We start from the raw sequence: 18,922 nt of genomic DNA on the forward strand, positions 1-18,922 counted from the left end.
AACCTGCCCCACAAAGGGAAGTGATGACCAATATTCATAATGACACAATCGGAAGAAATTTAGACGGATGCCTGAGTGAAGAGTGCTATACAAATGAAGGCTTTCTCCAATTAAGGTACATAATAGGCTGCATGGTCATAGTGGTTCGTATAGACAAAGACAGAGATTTCCGTTGTTAGGAACTATAAATTGTCGTCATTATATTCATTTATGTATACTATCAAGTATCCTGTATACAGGTCTACAGCCTTCTTTTTGTTATACCTACTATATACTCTCTAAAATTAGATTAAAAAAAGAGAAAATTGTAATGATATAATTACAGTTATTGTTGTTGAAAATAATTTAATGTAGGCTCCTACATGCGCCACAACCGAAAAAGTTATCATGCACATAAAACCCTATACATGGCAGTGCTGTCATTTAGGCCTACTATACACATTTTGGGTCCATATACCTTCAAATGAGATGGCATTGTTTAGTTCAAAAGCGATTAGAATTTGAAGAATATGAATTTTGTATCCTTCCGAAACACAATTGCATTATGATAGGCTGATATTGTCATTGAGTGGAGCCATTTACTAACAAATGTCATAAAGATTCAAGTTCTTCAAATCCTGATTATATGGCCTATTAGGATACACTGCTTTTGAAATATATCTCTCTATATCTATATATCTCTCTCTATTATACATATATATACATATATATATATATATATATATATATATATATATATTATGACATGCGTGTGTGTGTGTGTGTGTGTGTGTGTGTGTGTGTATGTGTGTGTGTCTCATCTACTGAAGATGATCACTTAGCAGGCCTATAACTTTAACGACCTCAACTGAAGGACGTGAATCCCTAAAGGGTCCATTTTAGGTCCACTTTTTTCATTGTTGATATACATTGATGACAATGTTCAGTACATTAATGCCCACGATATACCGTTAGTTATTTTTCACACAGAGACAAACATGCTATCGAGTCCTATTTGAATATAGAATTACATCTTTTTTTTTTTGTTCATGGTTGGGTATCTTTAAAATGAGTCTCACTTTTGATAAAACTGATGGTATGTTATTTGATTCTTAAGGAATGTTAACATCGAACCAATTACGTATTGATTTTAATGGAAAATATTCGACAAAATGATATCATCAACGAAAAAATAGGTTATACCTTGGCATGATTATGGATTCTATATATAGCTTAATGTGGAATTCATATAAAGAAAATGTCATGCTCGCGAATTAGCAGGTATACGTTTTTATCCCGATCAAGGTAGGCCTATATACTCACTCACATTATCTAATTTGGAATGAGTACTATTATAACGCAATACTACCATATACTCTTCAGTTTAATGGTCTCTATTTCAAATAAAGTTGACTCATAGTTCGCTATCTTTTTGAAATAAGTTGACAGTCTTTTTTTTTCCTCATGATCTAAACATTGTTTATAGTTTGTTCAGTGAGGATAGTCTTGTATTTAGTGAAATAGGCCTATATGAGCCGGGAATATGAGAAATAAATTCATTTCAATTTAAACATGAAAGATTATGTGGTGAGAAAGGCACAACTGATGAGGAAGGACTACAGGAGCCGAGAGTGATTGTCCAATAGTGATGATAATGCAACTCAGTAGAGAATAATTATCATTTTTCACGTCAACTGAAGATTCTACGCTCCACAATGAAATGTTTTAGCAACAAGCACGTCCTCTGATCATGGTCAATATTTCGATACACTTTGAATGTTACATGATTATACCAGAAATACCAGAAATTTATATGAGTAGATTAGAAAATGGCTTGAAACCGACACCGGCCTTGACAGTGGTGCAAAATTAAATGGTAAGTTATCTGGATGAAAGAGACATTGACTGCTAAAAATCCATCAGGAACTGGCTGCAGAGGAAAACGCCCCCCCCCCCCCCCCAACAATCCACCAAAATAACCACACTTGATCGCGCTACACCTTTGCAAACTCATTCTGTCAGTTAGCAACAAAGTAAACGCATTAAAAAAAAAATTCCCGTTCAAGAATTATTCACCACAGATTCATAAACTTTGTCTGGAATGGATATAATTGCCAACCAAACTCTTCCGATCAAATGAGTTCGTGTTTTTTTTTTCTTTTTTTTAAACGAAATCCATGAGTGATTCAACAAACCGTGATAATTCGCGACGTAATTATTATAGTTTTGTATACAGGGATTGTTTGTTTTTGCATCGTAGAGACATTAATGCAGTTTGGATATAAGACTAGCAGAAACAACAGCAGACGCCGAGTTCCGTGACGCGCGACCCCAAATGACTTTTTCCCGTGACCTGACGCTCCAAAATGGCGGCAAGGGGAGAGCCACCGTTGAGCGACAGCGATCTCAGAAATGAACTGAAACGACTGGGATTCACTCCTGGCCCGATTACGGCCTCGACTCGTGGTGTTCTCTTGAAAAAGTATGAAAGCCTGAAGAATGCAGAGAGGAAAAATTCAAGAGCACCTCCTGTATCCAAGAGGATTTCGTCGCCTAAAATATTTGGTTTGAGTTCAGACGAAAGCGATGGAGAGACAGCGGGAAATTCCAGGGGAACTGCCCCGGCCACTTCGGCCAGACGCCGTAGCGGCGCCCGCGTCTCGCGGACAGCACCTGCTACAAAGCGGCTCTCAGTTGGAGGTAAAATACCTGTGACTTCACGGAAAACGACTTCGCGGCGTTCACTTCCAGCGCCAACAGCGGCTTATTCGCAGGAAGACGATGAAGAAGACGATGTTAATGGTGCAGATAATGGAAGTGATGCAAATGGGCTGACCAGTGCAAGTGGCAGTCGTCATCAGACTGCAAGTCGTCTGATGATGGGTGCTGGGAAAACCGTTAACAATGACGAGAGGGAAGATCATATGCCGTCGATGAGTCGAGGCGAAGCTTTCAGAACCGGCAAAGTAATTCGGAGGAAAGGGAAGAAAGAAAAGGGAGAAGGTGACCAACTTGCTGTCAATGTCAGACATTCAGCTTTCAGGAGTGAATTTTCTGATTCGGATGGAGAGACTCTTGCAAGAAGAAGTGTGAGAGAAAAGGTGAGGAAAGGCAAAGCCAGTGCAAGATCCACAAATAGTGAGATATATGGTGCTAGGAACAGAATAACAGAGAGGAGAAGTTATGGCATATCTAGCCATGACCGTGGAGAAGAAAATGGAGATGATGAAGAAAATGAGGAGGATGACAATGATGAAGATGCAGAGCATGGTGGGGGCAGTGCAAGACCTCCACATGCGGGCAACACTGATACGTATAGACCGCGGTCTAATGTAAGTTCGCCCAATGACACATATGAGAGTGGTACTGGCAGATGGAGTTTTTTGACTCGCAGAACGAGTGCAAAGTCAGGTTCTCATGTTGCCGAGGGCAACAATGAGACAGCATCTAGCAACTGGACCTTTCTGTCATTGCCGTTCAACTCCTCCCGAACTTCGACGCCGAGAAAAGCAAACGCGGATAGTACATTATATCACACTATCACTGGAAATTCTATCAGGCAGGATAATTCAGCCAATCCCGTGGCGGCCCCAGTGAGTAGCAGAGATTTGTCGCGATCCACTCTGACGACATCGCATCACGGCAACCATTCATTCCTCGGGCAGACTCCGGTCACGGGCAACAGTGCACCCAAGCAGGAAGAAGAAATGGACCCCAACCGGGCATTTGCTTCGCGGAATGATTCGCTGATTCCGCCAAACGACCAGGCTGGAGACGAAACGCAGGAATTTGCAACGGAGGAGAATCTGGGCTCGAGCTGGCGGACAAAGTATGGCCACTTTGTCTCACTGGTGCTGCTCGGGAGTGTGTGCTTGTTCTTTCTTCTTCTGGGACTTATGTACCTGAGTGTGAACAGTACTGGAAAGTCTGGCCTTTTACAAAGTGAGCAAGAAAAGGAATTCTAAAGCTATGCCGTGGTTTTGAAACTGAAGTTGTGTTAGAATTTTGTCATATTAATTGTGGTGTTAACTATTTCTTTGGTTTTTTTTTTTTTGGGGGGGGGGGGGGGTGTGGGGGGACAGAGGTACAATAATTATTGTATGTTAACAGCTGTGAACAACAGCCAGAAGCTATCAAAGTCTTATGTACAAAGAACTTTTCCGTAACAACATAGGTACCTATGTGCAGTGTAATTTGTCATGTTATGCTGAGTGTAAGACATGTGAGTGTTTTTTTTAATATATTTTTAAAGCTTTATGACACTGACAGTATCTAGAACTTGACCCCAACCCCCCCCCCCCCCATAAGAATAGATCCTGATGATTCTGATGTTCTGTGGTTAAGTTTGAAGAGTTATCTGTCTCGTAAGTCCTTCATATCGCACATTAATATTATGAGTATCAGTCTTGTGGAATTGAGACATTCCGTGGTGTGTCCCATCAAGCATTTACCCTCTGTGTCCTTAGATGTTTTACGCTTTTGAATGTACAAATATGAGACAAGTGCAAACATATATATGCAATGTTTTTTTGCACATAAGGGTATTTGTAAATTTAGCTATAAGTCATTTATACCAGTTTTCTTGTGTGTGTCATGTTTCCAAACCAGTATTAATTTGAAAAGAGGCAGTCCTGTAAGTGATGTAACTTTTGATTCATTGAAAACACAGAAAATGGAGGGGGGGGGGGGGGTGGGGAGAGGAACATCAGTTCTTATCAGGGGGGCAAAATCATACTACTGAGATGACTGTTTTGAACTGCCTGCAAGTGCCCTTGTTTCAAACAACCATCAGCCCAGATTTATCAAACTATATTAAAGGGACCGTACAGTACTGGTTGAGGTGGGGATTCAGGTTTATAACATTCCCAAGTGAGATAAGTAGAAACCTCTTATGAAATATGAAAGAGCATGTAATTTTAAGAAGGATTCAACGTTTATTTGATGAAAATTGGTTTTCAAATGGCTGAGATATCCAAAAAAGTGATGATAATAAAAGGCGACAGGCCATGCCTTTTATTAGGATCTCTTTTTTTCACCTTGTTTTTGGATATCTCAGCCATTTCAAAACCGATTTTCATCAAATAAACTTTTGATACCCCTTAGAATTGCATGCTCTTTGACATCTCATAGAGTGGTTTCTGAATATCTCGCAAAACGTTTAAAGCTAAATCCTCACCTCGACCAGAACTGTACACACCCTTTAATGCTGATGTACAAGTGTATTTCTCAGTCTCAATTTACGTCAACTTTCTTACTGGCTTACTTCTTCTGTAAGGATCAAGAGAGTTGATATCATGATGATGATGATGATAATGATTAGCATTTTAAAATTGAAATAGTCCGCTACCTATGTATAAAGTAGTGTTCATCCCATTTTGAAGTGTCTAATGTCTTCCTTACAATTGTTATACAAATGTTTTAATTCTATTTCTCTACTTTTCCTCAACAGTTGATGATATTGCAGGGGGAGATGATGTGGTAAGTTTCCATGCCAAATTTTACTTAGTGTCAAGGTTGTAATCTGTAAAGTACTTGTACAAGTGTACATTTAAAAGTGAAATTAGCATGCTCATTATGAACCTTTGGAGATAGCAGTGTAATTGGATGTGGTTTTTGTTTGTTTGTTTGTGTTTGTTTTTGTTTTTTGGTTATCTTTAGAGCGGCTATCCAGACTCAGTGCATAGACTTCAAAGGAAACTGAGATGTGTGTAGTTCTCCCAAGTGTCAGAATTTGTGTTCCCTTGATTTTAGATATGATCATTTTGAATAACTCAAGAGTTCATTGCACCATCTCATTTGGGTTCCGATACATTTACTTTTGCATTCTTATTCTGTGAGTCTCTAGCTTCAGAATACAAGTTTGTATGCCAAGAGGAACATTCAACACAAATGTTGTCAATTTCTAAGAAACTTCAGCAAGCATTCCTGATATGTAATGACATACAATTTATGTCTTTGCGTGATATTAGCTTTTTTGTTTGTTCTGTACCAATTTTCAAACACATGTTGCTGCTTGATATACAGTTTGCAAGTTGAAAAATGCATTGTGTTAACAATGTCAAAGTCAGAACGTGTCCCCATGCAGTTACGGAAAAGAAGAATTACTGTTGGGGATGGGAAAAGAGGAACTATATGTGCGTACATGTATGTTATAGAATACAGTTACACTGTCAGAGTAGTTTGAGGAAGTCTTCCTTTTGTGCTATATGACACTTCATCGTTTATATTTGTTCGACAGAAGTAGGTGGATGAATGCAATTACACCTGTACAGAGCCAAGACCCATATTGATATGGATTAATTCTGGATCTAGAGTTAGTTTGCCAATGTTTGATTTCACCCATTTTCTTTTCTTGTTTTTTTTTTCATGTTTCTGAAGGATTTCTCTGGAGATGAATTTGCACTGTTTATGGTCCAAGCCCTGCATGTCAAGCTGAGTGAAATGACTGGTGAGATCTTATGTCTTGTAGCATTTAATACATGCGGCTTCTGAATATTTCTTGCACATACACATTATAATCAACACAGTTTCTTGTTACAAGGAAGTAAGAAAGTATGGTATAAGAATTATCACCTATACAGTGCACTCTCGCAGTGACGAAGTCGTCGGGACTGGTGGTTTTTCTTTCCTTATATTGAAATGTCATTATAATCTAACAGTAAGGTATTGGAAGATATATATAGATGATAATTTTGAGACCTGAATTTTTACTTTGTTGTAATGAGAATTTCAATATAACCGTGTTCATTATGCCAAGAGTGCACTCTTTTATATTGTGATACTTTCCCATTCCGCTATAACAAAGTTTTGATTAAATGAAAGAAAAATGCCAGTCCTGAGGACATCGTTTTGAAGGGAGTTGCCTGTATAAGTTTAGGGAAACCATCTTTTTAGTAGTCATATAGATTTGTGAAACTTTGATTTAAGTTCTGAACCCAGTCCTCTGGAAATGGGGATATTTGAAAGGTATGTGAGAATGTCATAGCCTTTTTTTTTTCTTTTATAGCCAGCACAGGTTTTATTTTGGTATTGTTTTCTCCGAGGAATAAGTGTCAAGGCTATTAGCATGTAATTACCTTTTCATTATTGTAAGAAAGGCCGTTTGAACAGCTAGTTTGACACACACATGAAATACACACGCAAAGGAAGAGTCACTGGTGGTGGTACCATATTACAAGTCAATTATCTGCAGTACTCAACACCAGTACATGGGTCATCATCGTATCCATTCTCATGCAGAATATGATACGCTACATTTTGTATCTGTGATCCCAAACCTTTGATATAGGGACAGTAACAGTAACAAAATCTCAACCTGTTGAGGACAGAATGATTTTCTTGGGACACGTTTCAATGGGTTAAGCTATGATAAATGAGTGCATGATATTTTCTTTCGTAATGTAGTACATAAAGTGAGGTTGTTCATAGTCATATCAATAACTTGATGCACATGAAATGTAATCTTGTCATGTCACTTGAAAGTTCTTTATTGAAGTGACATCAAATTTTGATGTGGTGAATGTAGAGATGAGAGATAACCATGTTCGTTTGTTTCTGTGTTATGTAATGTACTCTATTCAGACATGAAAACATGCAGAGATTCCAACTCTCCCGTTTTCGCCGGGAGATCTCCCGCCGAAAACCCACTTTTGCAAAATCTCCCATTCTCCCGCTTGAGATTTAATTTCTCCCGCCCTGGCCCTGTGTCTCCCGTTGGAAAGGATTTCTTACTTTATTGCTATCGTATGTTGAAAAAATAAGCCTTAGATAGCACCAGAGAGCATCTAGAACCCTAGGAACTTCGCGCTTCGCACACATCAACTTGGAGTCTCCCGTTTGCTAGGGGTTTCAGGCGGGAGAATCTCCAGATCAGAAGGTGCTTGGGGTTGGAGTCTCTGCACATGATATAAGTGACATTTGTTTCTCCTGCTTGTAGGCAATTTTCTGTGTGGGAAATCAGTTCTGAGGAACATGAGCCGGGATGAAGTCAAAATTTATCTGGAGGAAAAACATCTGGTAAGTGCTAGGTGGTGGTAACTCCAATTGCTTCAATTCTGTTCACATTGGTTTAGATAAACCTTGTCTCAATAGATGGGTCTTCATCAGCTCGAGCTTGAAGAATAGAGCGCGTACATGGGGGATCAGAGAATTAAGCCCAAAGTCAGTTGAAATGTGCATTAGCGTCTTCACTAGCTTGAGCTTCAAGCACGGTCGGGTTTATAAGCCCAATGCAGGCGCATGTGCACTTTAGATGAACGGTACCCGCGCGAACACACTCCGACCCGACTGCCTATGTTCCTGCGTGGTGCGCAACGCATGCAGTGCTGATGTTTGAGCTCGAGCCGATGAAGGTAAAGATTAGCGCGCTATTTTGCAAACCAGCTGGCTATTCTGCAAATAAGTCCAAGATTTCGGTGGTTTATTTTCCGATCGGAATAGCGTGCTATTTCGGTCTTCATTGCAAAATTAGTGGGCTATTTTCTGATCGGGCTAATTCTTTGGATCAGAAATAGCGGGTTATTCTTCAAGCTCGAGCTGATGAAGACCCACCTAATGTGAGGAGAGATTATGATGTACTTTAACTATAGAGAAGTGATAAACCAGAAGTACACGCATACATTCACACAAAACCACACGAAACAGCTTATACCAGCTTAGTGTCTAATATATATATTTTTTTCTTTTTTTTGGGGGGGGGGGGTCTTTGGCCTCTTCAAGCATTTGAGAGCACCTTGAAAAATGCTATTCAAACTTTGATTGGACAATATATAGAGCATTAGGACAAATATTACTTTTTTACAAGTTTGTCATTTTCCGTCATTCTGCATTCAGCATAAGTTTTATGGACTAATAGTCATTCGTGCACATTGTGAATATCATTTGTTCCTTTTTTGCTTCCCTAAGTAAACAAATTTCTGAATCTTCAATTTGATGATAATAATTGTGTCTCAATTTCTGTGTAGGCCTTTTTTTTTAAAATCAATTTTTGAAAATTTTGAGCAGTTGCTATCATATCCATCTTTAGGAATTCTGTGACTGAGTCATGCAGACCTAGCTTAAGTTTTGCTTTTTTCCAAACTAAAAACGTCACTGCCAATTCCTCTCTCCCGTTTGATACTTTAGGACAGCAAGACGAGACGGAGGCCATACCTTGTAGATGAAACCATGCCACGAATGTTTGACCTCATCACAAAGAATCCACAGTGGGGATTGAGGTAAGCCTTGAGAGGAGACTAGATTTTCCTTGTTTTTTTTTTTTGTCTAGTTTTGTTTTGTTCTGTTTCTATCACAAAATTACCAAATTAGCCTGTGCGTTATGAATAATATTTATATAATATTTCAGTACTTTTGAGACAAGTTTGCATGCAGTGGTGGTTGCTATATTGGGCATGCTTTTTGTCGGGAAAACGCGTTGCGAACATGTGATATATAGGTTTGTAATGCACTGTCATTTGGGGAACTTCTGGTCAGTATACACACTTGGTCCTTGGGTCAATATGATAGAGTTTAGGTAAAATTTGCAAATACATTGTAACTGTGACTCAGTCAAGCAAGATACATCTTGAATGTTTTTATCTATGCGTATCTAAATACCTAAAAGTGTGTTGTGGTTGAATTAATTCAGTTAGAGTAATTAATCTGAAAGGGTTGTAAAGTAAATGTTAATGATGGGATTAGTCAGTGCTTCTCACCCCCCCCCCCCCCCCAAAAAAAAAAAGTACAAAGATGTTGCAGCATGAAGTATACAAACTTCTTTCATTCATTATTGGTATGATTATGATGTTGCAGAAAATACTGAGATAACTCATAGTTATCCTGCTCGAACTAAATGTAATTCTCTTACTGTTACTGATATGGGTCTATGAGTACATTCAGACATCTTAGACAATAAATGCTCTTCATGTTGTAGTAGACAACCATTTTATGTACACCTCTTTGCTATTAATTATTTGTAGGCTGTTTGACAAGGAACGGGAGTTCATACCGGAGTATAAATTTGATGACGGCGTGGCGTGGCTGGACTCCTCCCATGCTCACATGACGATGTTCTGCCAGGTGAAGACAACGGCCCTGAGACTTATCTTCTGGGCATCCGTGATCATCATCGGTGAGTAGATGCGTTGGCCTGCCGAGCCGATCTTTATCTCTTTTCCACCTTTTTAATGCATATCGATGATAGATGAAGTCATCTTCCAGTGACCACCATTTCCATTTTGAAAGTGCTGTTTGGTATCATAAATGGTAGGTGTCAATTTTCAGTTCCAGCTGCACTTTTTGGTTTAGAGTGCAATATGTTTCGTATATTCTGTGGATTTTCTCCCATTTCCCTCAAATTCCTGATGTTTTTATTTGTTATATATTGAACCGGAATTTACTGTTAATTCCAACTAGCGATACACACATTCAATGTAATGATTGTTTAAATTAAGTACATTTATTCACAACGATGAACAGATATGTAGCAATTAGCACATGCTGAGAAATTGAGTTGCATGTATGGTGAAATACAATGTAGGCACTATGCATGAGCTGAACTGCCAGCCTCCATTTGATTGAATATGTACATTTGATTTCAGGCTTTTAACTTATTTACAAATGAACCCGTAGTAATTCAAAATGATAAAAAAAACTCATTTGCCCTGTTACAAACCAGCGATTGTGTCCTAATGTGATTTTAGCATGGAGAATATTTCTGTAATGCAGAGAATACATTTGATCAGTATCATGGCGATACGTTTCCTTTGGCTGCTCTGTGAAAATCTGCTTTACTCAATGAGATATTTATTTTGTGGGCAACGTGAGTTGACTGTCATGAATTGCTAACTGCAGGAACTCTTGTTGTGAGTAAGAAGGAGTAAGATTTTGTTTGTTACCCTGCAAGATGTTATTGCAAATGAGGGCAGCAACCCCCTGTTTTTACCTCCCCCCCCCCCAACAAATTATTTCTACTTCCCCTGAAGTTCCTCTACTGATGGCAAATTGCGTCAGACTCTGAAGCACAATAACAAATGTAAATGTCAAAACAGAGACTCCAGCACTGGCAGAGAGAGAGAAAAGTGACAAAAGTGTTGCTCTGTTGGGAATGTACGTACAATGTGTACATTTGATACCAACTTGCCCCTGAAGGCAGGCAGGCAGACAAAAATGGCGAGAATGTTAAGGCATTGATAAGATGAAACAGTACCTCTTTTAATGTTTAGCCAAATCAGAAGAACATGCAAGTTATTTTAAGAACTATTATTATTGAGTGGTGGTCTACATGGGTTTATTCTTGTTTTAATAATTTTGCTATGATTTGCATGATGATTTAGTCTTGTACTCTTGTGTTGAAGAAAACTTATTACGGTATACATGTACAAATTTGTATATGCCATATATTTGCAAGATTTTAATCTGGGAAGTTTTGAGAGTTGACCGGTTATTTGCAAAAGTTCACAACTCACAAAAATATTTTTCTTGTAAAAAAATTTGAGTGTATATTATCTTTATAAGGCAAGAAATGGCTAAGTTTTCTCTTCAAATGAGATAAAAACTTATTCCTCAGTCACCAGCTGCAACTCGTGGTCTGAAGTGCAACCACACGCAAATTGTTTTACAGGTCCTTATTCTCAAATGTATGGTGTGTACAGTAGACCTTATTAGTGCATAACCCATTTAAAGATTATTTTTGCCTTAAAAATTTAATTGAGCTGTGGCTCATAGGCTGAAGAATGTTGTAGATTCTTTGTCACACAGAAACACTGCATCTAGTGGGAATGCTCTGATATCAAGATGGCTAGAAGTGGCCGTAATTGAAGGAAGGAACTTCTACAAGTTTTTCCATTACTCATCATTTAAAAAAAAGATAGAGTACAGTCTATTCTGAAATTTGACACATGATATGTTACAGCAGCTGTCATCTGCAGCTATGCAATTTAGGGAACATTTGATGGGCCACTGCTGAGGGTTATGGCCTTGAAAGCATCTTCCAGTCAATATTATTCATGAATTATTGTGTCGTTAGAGGTGAAAATATTCTTACTTCTGTGTGAAATCCCTGCCATCAAGTAATTCAGATTACATTGTGGATAGATGTGCTACCATTCTGAAAAGGAATACCTTTCCTGTTGAATAGCTATCCTAATGCTCCTAAAAATAGCTTTTGTCCTTGGCTTACTATAGGCACAGTATAATACTTACATCTAACATCACACCATTCCAATCAGGTTTTTTTTTTTTTGGGGGGGGGGGGGGGGGTGGGGGTGGCTTGGATTGTGAAATTCTTGCAATGATATATTCTAGAACTTATTCATTTTCCTGATATTTGAATTCCACTTTTTTGATCATGAATATATTTGTTTTGGTATTTGCACTACATGTGACATGACTCAATAGACATGATTCAAAATGCAGCATCATATTGTATGTGTACATGTGTGCTAGTAGAAGTTATTTTACGATCGCCTGTATCTGTGCTCTGACCTCCCCGAGTAAGGCCAGGCAAATGAGTGTTAATCCCATTAATTTGTACCGTTGACAGGCGAAGGAGAATGTTCGTGCATTTTTAGACACGTTTTGAGTACCTCATCACTTGTGTCTTTGCAAAGCGAGTGATTCACCATCCAAATTTAGACTGAAGGTGTTCAGTTGAACATTTCTGTGTTTCTGAAGTTGTGCAGACAAGTTGTGCTGTTTGACACTGACATCGACATATCCTCTTACATAGTCTCCCTTCCATGCCCTTCCATATTTATTTTTCCTTAATTTTTTTAAAAAGGAATGTTCCATTGCACATAGGGAACATTCACCAGCCTGGAGCCAAACTTGACGTCAGACAAGTTCAAACATGCTGCAGTCAGAATTTAACCCGTCAAATATTTGCCCCAGATTGTTATCTTGCGCACCAAGTCATTCAATGGCACCTAGAAAATAACCTTTGAGAGAATGGTCGTGGGCGTTCTCATTGTTGTGTGAGCCCATTATAGTCAATGTTTTGAGCAATCGTATACGACATGATGATCTGCTTTTGTCTGGGCCAATACTTACCAGTTATATCCTCTTGATAGTTTGTATTTAGAATGTATGAATTCAGAATTGAAATGTAATCTCTTTCAATATTCTGTGAAAATTGTGTTTCATAAAAGCATTGACAAAATGCTGGAGACGATTTTTTTTAATACTATAGGCATTGGAATTGCCTGCCAGTATCTTTTGAGTAGCAAGTGTCATCTACTGTATTTCATCGTAGTAAACAGTAAGATTATCTGTGTAATGCACTGACATTGCTTGTGATTGGTATGAAATTTATGAATGTTGGTGTCGGGTGTAGACAACCTCCCATTAATGGACATGCATACATGTTCATTGTTGTACCAACATTAAAGTTGGAGTAAATCCATGCTACATGTAAAATGAATATATAAATGGCGCATGTAGACGCATGGATCTTCTGTGTTGCTGCAGGGAATTGGAGAAATGAATTGTATATTATGGCTAAAAAATAACTACATTGTATCTACACACGGAATACGAATGGGCACACATGTACCCACTACAAGAGTGTGAACTGACCTCCCCTAAAACTAATACAGTTAGTACATTGAATTCTGAATACCATATTCTGGCAGTGCAATGTCCAGTCCTGAAGTGTAATACATGGCCACAGAGATACCTTACAGTGTTGCTGGTTGTTGTTGTTTTTTTTTAGAACTGTTATACATAATGATACAGAGGGACATTTTTCTCTGGTATGACATTTTTTTTCCCCCTTGAGGCTGCTCAAAATACTGCATGATAGACTGGTGGCATACAGTACGATATAAGTCATGGTAATGCTCTCTGTCACTGACGAGTTTTGAATAAAAAGTCGTGCATTAAGTGAAACTTAATTTACAGTAAATAGAGCTCATCTAATATTTGAAGTCTCTTGTATGATGTCATTCTATCTTTCTCTGTGTTCCCCCTCTTTATTACATCTTTTTATGATCAATGTATTCATCCACCTATAGAAAATCCTTGTTTTTTCTCATCATAACTACTTCCTCAGTTTTTTGACCAAAGCTTATCAAATGTTGTTTTGACCAAAGCTTATGAAATGTTGTTTGACGGGGGTATAACCAGTCGCTGTAGCGACATTTCTAGTTTTTACTGGTTCTGGACTGTCGGACCAGTACCAGTGTGCAGCACTGAATGTTACAAGACCCTCACTTTGGACTTGTGCAGTTGCATTCTGATGCCATTCTTCTCAGATATGATTAACTGTTACTCCCCCACCCCCCCCCCCAAAAAAAAAAAAAGATAAATAAATAGATTTTAAAAAAGTTAAATAAATGAATAAATACATAATACAAAAAATAAGACCTCATAATTGGCACTACATACACAGCAATACTCTCATATTATTGATTGGGTAACAAGACCTTGTATCTCAAATTCTGGTGAAAATGACTTCTTCTGTTTTTTTATTTGTTTGTTTGTTTGTTTGATTGTTTTTTTTTTTGGGGGGGGGGAGGGGGAGGATTACTGGTCAGATAATCAGGTAAGTGATGTCCTGTCCCAATATTATCTGTCTTACCCCCAAAATGAAGGCACCACAAAATATCAAAAGAAAGACTATCCCATTTGTGATAGTGCTTTGACTTCCACATTTGTTTGCTCTGCTGAACATTTGACATTTTGTAGATGCCAAGGTCATGTTCCCCAGGGATGCTATTGCTCCTGTGTGGAGTATTTTCATGTTATTGGATGGACTCTGGAAGCAGTGGATGATGTTTGTGCCATCTCCTAGACTTGGTTCAGTTATACCATTTACAATGAATCTTGTATTGAATAAATCTGTTGGGACTATTAAGATTACCAAAGTATGATGTCATAGCCAGTCATTGCCATAGAAACTGGTTCTAAACATCCTCACCTGGCCCGGTCTGTGAACACTATTGTTGCTAACAATGCTCACCTGTGGCTATAAAGCTAATACAAAAGACTGTGACACTTTGGTACTCTATGGGAGTTGTAGGACGTGCTGGGTGTCTTGGTCAGATGGGTGAGCTGTGTAAATCATGACCAGCATGGCAAAGATAGATACAGAAGTGATGTAATAGGTGGATGTAAAGATAGTACAGTTTGGTATGCCATGGATTGAATAGACTATGCATTATCAGATCATATCAATACATAACTTATTGGTAATAGGTTTGAAAAGAAGGGTAAAAGAGGTAGAGGAAAAACAAAAATCCTTTGTCCAAAGATCAATGAGTGTAATCAAATTTCTGAGTACATGTAATTACTATTCATGCTTTTGATATAGTTGATATACCAGTACATCAACTTTTTTTGTATATGCATGGTATGCAATTCATGCTATCACTGCATACAGTTGTAATAAAGATCAGAGGAAAAATCTGTAACACATCTCGACTTGCAGTATTTGATTTTGAGAAGTAGTACATTGTATTTAATGATGTCATTATGTATCCCCCCCCCCCATTTGTGTTTTTCCTCAAACTGTGTAATACCAACTGGCATGTAATGACAATGATGTTTGAAATATTGGTAGCAGGGATGTTGATCGAAATGAAACATTGATGATAGGTAAAGGATGATGGTAGTGCTGGCAGTGGTGTTGTGTACTGTGATTGTACAATGATAACAACACTGGTAATGGTGGCCTTGATGAATGATAATTGTGATTGTGATTGTGATGATGCTGTATGATTTTAAATGATTGATTGATTGTTCGATATATTTATATATCTGCAAAATAAAGATATGTACTTTACTTCTTATTGAATAATACAAAGAAATTATCACAAAAGTACATGAAACTGCGGCTGGATGGCTCTACTCAGCTCCGCCCTCAAGGTGGAGCTGTTCTACTGAGGGGTCCAGAAGAAAATGCACTCGGTATATTCGATATCGACAAACAAATGTATATCGAACATAACAGTACACAAAATCAAATCAAAAGTATACATAATCAAAATAACATCCATTATTGATCTTCAGTGATTCTATGATGTTGATTGTGATGGAGATGATGATGTTGATGCTGATGGTAACGATGATGATGACTGATAATTGATGATAGTGTTGGTGTTGGTGGTGATGATAATGGATGAGATGTTAATGAAGATGGACGATGAATGGTAATGTTGATGTTGTTGATAAATGGTACGGATGATGTGCTGATTATGGATGACAATGTTGGTAATGATGGTATTGGATGATGATGATGGAGGATGATGTTAATGGTAATGTTGATGTTGATGATAATGGTGGTGATGATGGTGCTGATTATGGATGACAATGTTGGTGGTGATGTTGATGGTGATGATGCTGTTGATGGGGTGGTAACCTAGATCATGATGTTGATGGAAGGTGGTGCCGATGATAATGTTGATTGTAGTGATAACAATGATAGTAGTAAAATGATGCTAAACTTTGTGATCATCGTAGGGATGATGCTGATGATGTATATGAGGAGGATGAGACAAGTATTGAAGTTATAGCATATGTCATGGGACGTAACTTTAAACACCGTTAATCACATTAATATAAGTAATGTTTAGTTTTATTTTAATTTGTTTTGTTTAGAGATGGGAATTTATTTTTGTGTTGCCAATACCCTTTGGAAAATTGATGATTATACACGCACTTCCACAGGCTTGGAGACGTAGTGACGACCTCGAGTCGTGCTGGTTGCAGAGCTGTCTCCGCAAAGTCTCCCCACGCCTCCTGGAGACCCACTTGCGTGGTGCTCCAAGGATTCACGGATCAATCGAACATGTTCGATTTTTTTTGTTGTTTTCGACTTTTTTTTAAAGTCTCAGGGTGGTCTTAGAGATGTCTCCGCGACACCTCCTTACTTGCGGATATGTCGCGGGGACTAATTTTGTCTTCGACGAACGTCTCCGCGATCTTGCGGAGACACACGGCAAACCACCGGCGACGTGGTCGAGATGTCGCAGCGACATCCCCTCGATTTCCAGGCGGGCGAAGAAGTTGTTACCTTGTTTGAAGACGTCTTGGAAGTTGCCCTGGAGTCGCCTTCTTGGTGAGAGCACTATGGAACGCCATTAAGGAAACAATACAAAATTCATTTCACTCCAGCCAATATTCATTTCACTTTTAACAAATACATTTCACTCACAAACATTGATTTTACTTTTTATAAAAATACATTTCACTTTTCACAATAATACATTTCACTTTTAAATTAGAATTCATTTCACTTTTCACAAAAATACATTTCACTTTTGAATTAAACTTCATCTCACTTTTCACAAAAATACATTTCACTTTTGAATTAAAATTCATTTCACTTTTCACAAAAATACATTTCACTTTTACATAAAGATTCATTTCACTTTTCACAAAAATACATTTCACTTTTACATAAAGATTCATTTCACTTTTCATAAAAATACATTTCACTTTTAAATACAAATTCATTTCACTCTTCACAAAAATACATTTCACTTTGGCGTACCATATCACTCAGACGAAACCATTTCACTGCGCTAAAATCATTTCACTCTGATAAAACCATTTCACTCTGATAAAACCATTTCACTCTGATACAAAAAAATACGTTCCTCTTTTTTCCCGGCCAAAAGGTGGCGCCAGTCTGAGAGGAGTCACAGTGCCATGGCACTTAGCACTGAGCTGAGGGCCAGCTGGCCGGCTGGCTATGCAGTAACTAGATATTTTAGCGCGCTACGCTGGCGCGGAAGCGACGCGAGGCGAGCTAGCAGTCGACTAACCCCGGGACGCTCCGTATACAGTTACACACTGTGGGAGCGTCCTGAGTCAATAGAGTGCTATATCGGTAAGCTTGAAAAACATACACAGTCTGTCACAGATTTTCGCACCTCCGTAAGTTTCGAATATCACGAGGAAAAAACGTACTTTTATAGTATACATAAGATTCTTATCTAATTAATACCCTTCGTTCACCTTGTTCTTGTTCACACTGGTCCAATGATCTTGAAAAAACGTTTTTTTCACGGCCATATACGCGTCCGTAGTCCTAGCTCCCCATCCCATTCACCATTTTCGAATTCAGTATGCAGTACACTGCGCACGTAAATATTCATGTGCTGGCGGAGTCGCAATGCGTTTAGCCTTCTGACAAGGCCTGCGCGCGCGCACCCACCCAGAAAGCAACGCAATATACAGCGAGAGGGTTTGCCAACAGTATGATAAGGCCTTGCCACAAAGCTACACGACTTGACGGCCAGCGCATGCGCACAAATCTCAAATCCATTGACTGTATAAGATGTAGTTCTCCCGAGTTCCTCTCGACCGAGTCGCATTTAACTCATCAAACCGAGCAGAAAGGGACTATTGCCAGAACCAAAAGTTGAACGCAGTCAGTCTTCAACATTACATCTTCACCTGTAAGTCTTCATATTGCAGAATTTTTGCGATTTCATATTGATTTTTAGGCGCTATACTTCGCCTGTCATGATCATGTCTGCTACAATGGTCGCAGTTAGCAGTCGACGGTCCTCGCCTCGGCCTCACTCACATGCACGCTCGTGCCGTTACATGCATACTACATCGAGAATTGAATCTACGCCTGACTTGCTGAATGATTAACGTGTGTTTTACAACGCTTTTCAACAGCGATGTTGTGGGGTAAGTTTGATGTCTGACTTCTTGTGATCGACATGCTATTTTTTCCTGTTCAAAATGAGTATTTTTTTGCCGTTTACTAGTACATGTATCTCGAAGTTGACATAGTATTTTTCCTCTTTCAAAACATTCCCGTGTTTATAGCTGGCTGCTGACCCATCTAAAAAGGGGATTGATGTGACTTTTTGTTCATCAGGTCGGCAATACTTCGTGCTTTACGCAGTGATCGCATCTAGTGCGGACGGGGACTTTTTCGGACCGTAAATGCACCGTTGTTGACGATCTCTGCGGAGGTGCAGGGTCAGTCCCATATATTGAAATTAGCGTT

The 18,922-nt window shown here is 38.7% G+C and overlaps 1 protein-coding gene across 1 annotated transcript; it reads left to right on the forward strand.

The window, feature by feature from the left end:
* Positions 1-2,345: 2,345 nt before the first annotated feature.
* LOC139715019 (uncharacterized) lies at positions 2,346-10,095 on the forward strand. The gene is made up of 6 exons (XM_071626653.1): positions 2,346-3,921; positions 5,429-5,457; positions 6,358-6,427; positions 7,916-7,995; positions 9,103-9,194; positions 9,936-10,095. Exons 1-6 carry the CDS (start codon positions 2,346-2,348, stop codon positions 10,093-10,095), a joined length of 2,007 nt encoding a protein of 668 aa, XP_071482754.1.
* The last annotated feature ends 8,827 nt before the right edge of the window (positions 10,096-18,922 follow it).

This window comes from Diadema antillarum, unplaced genomic scaffold, assembly GCF_040938485.1.
Source record: "Diadema antillarum isolate AM-2024a unplaced genomic scaffold, OU_Dant_1.0 seq00002638_RagTag, whole genome shotgun sequence".
In the NCBI taxonomy this organism is placed as follows: Eukaryota; Metazoa; Echinodermata; class Echinoidea; order Diadematoida; family Diadematidae; genus Diadema; species Diadema antillarum.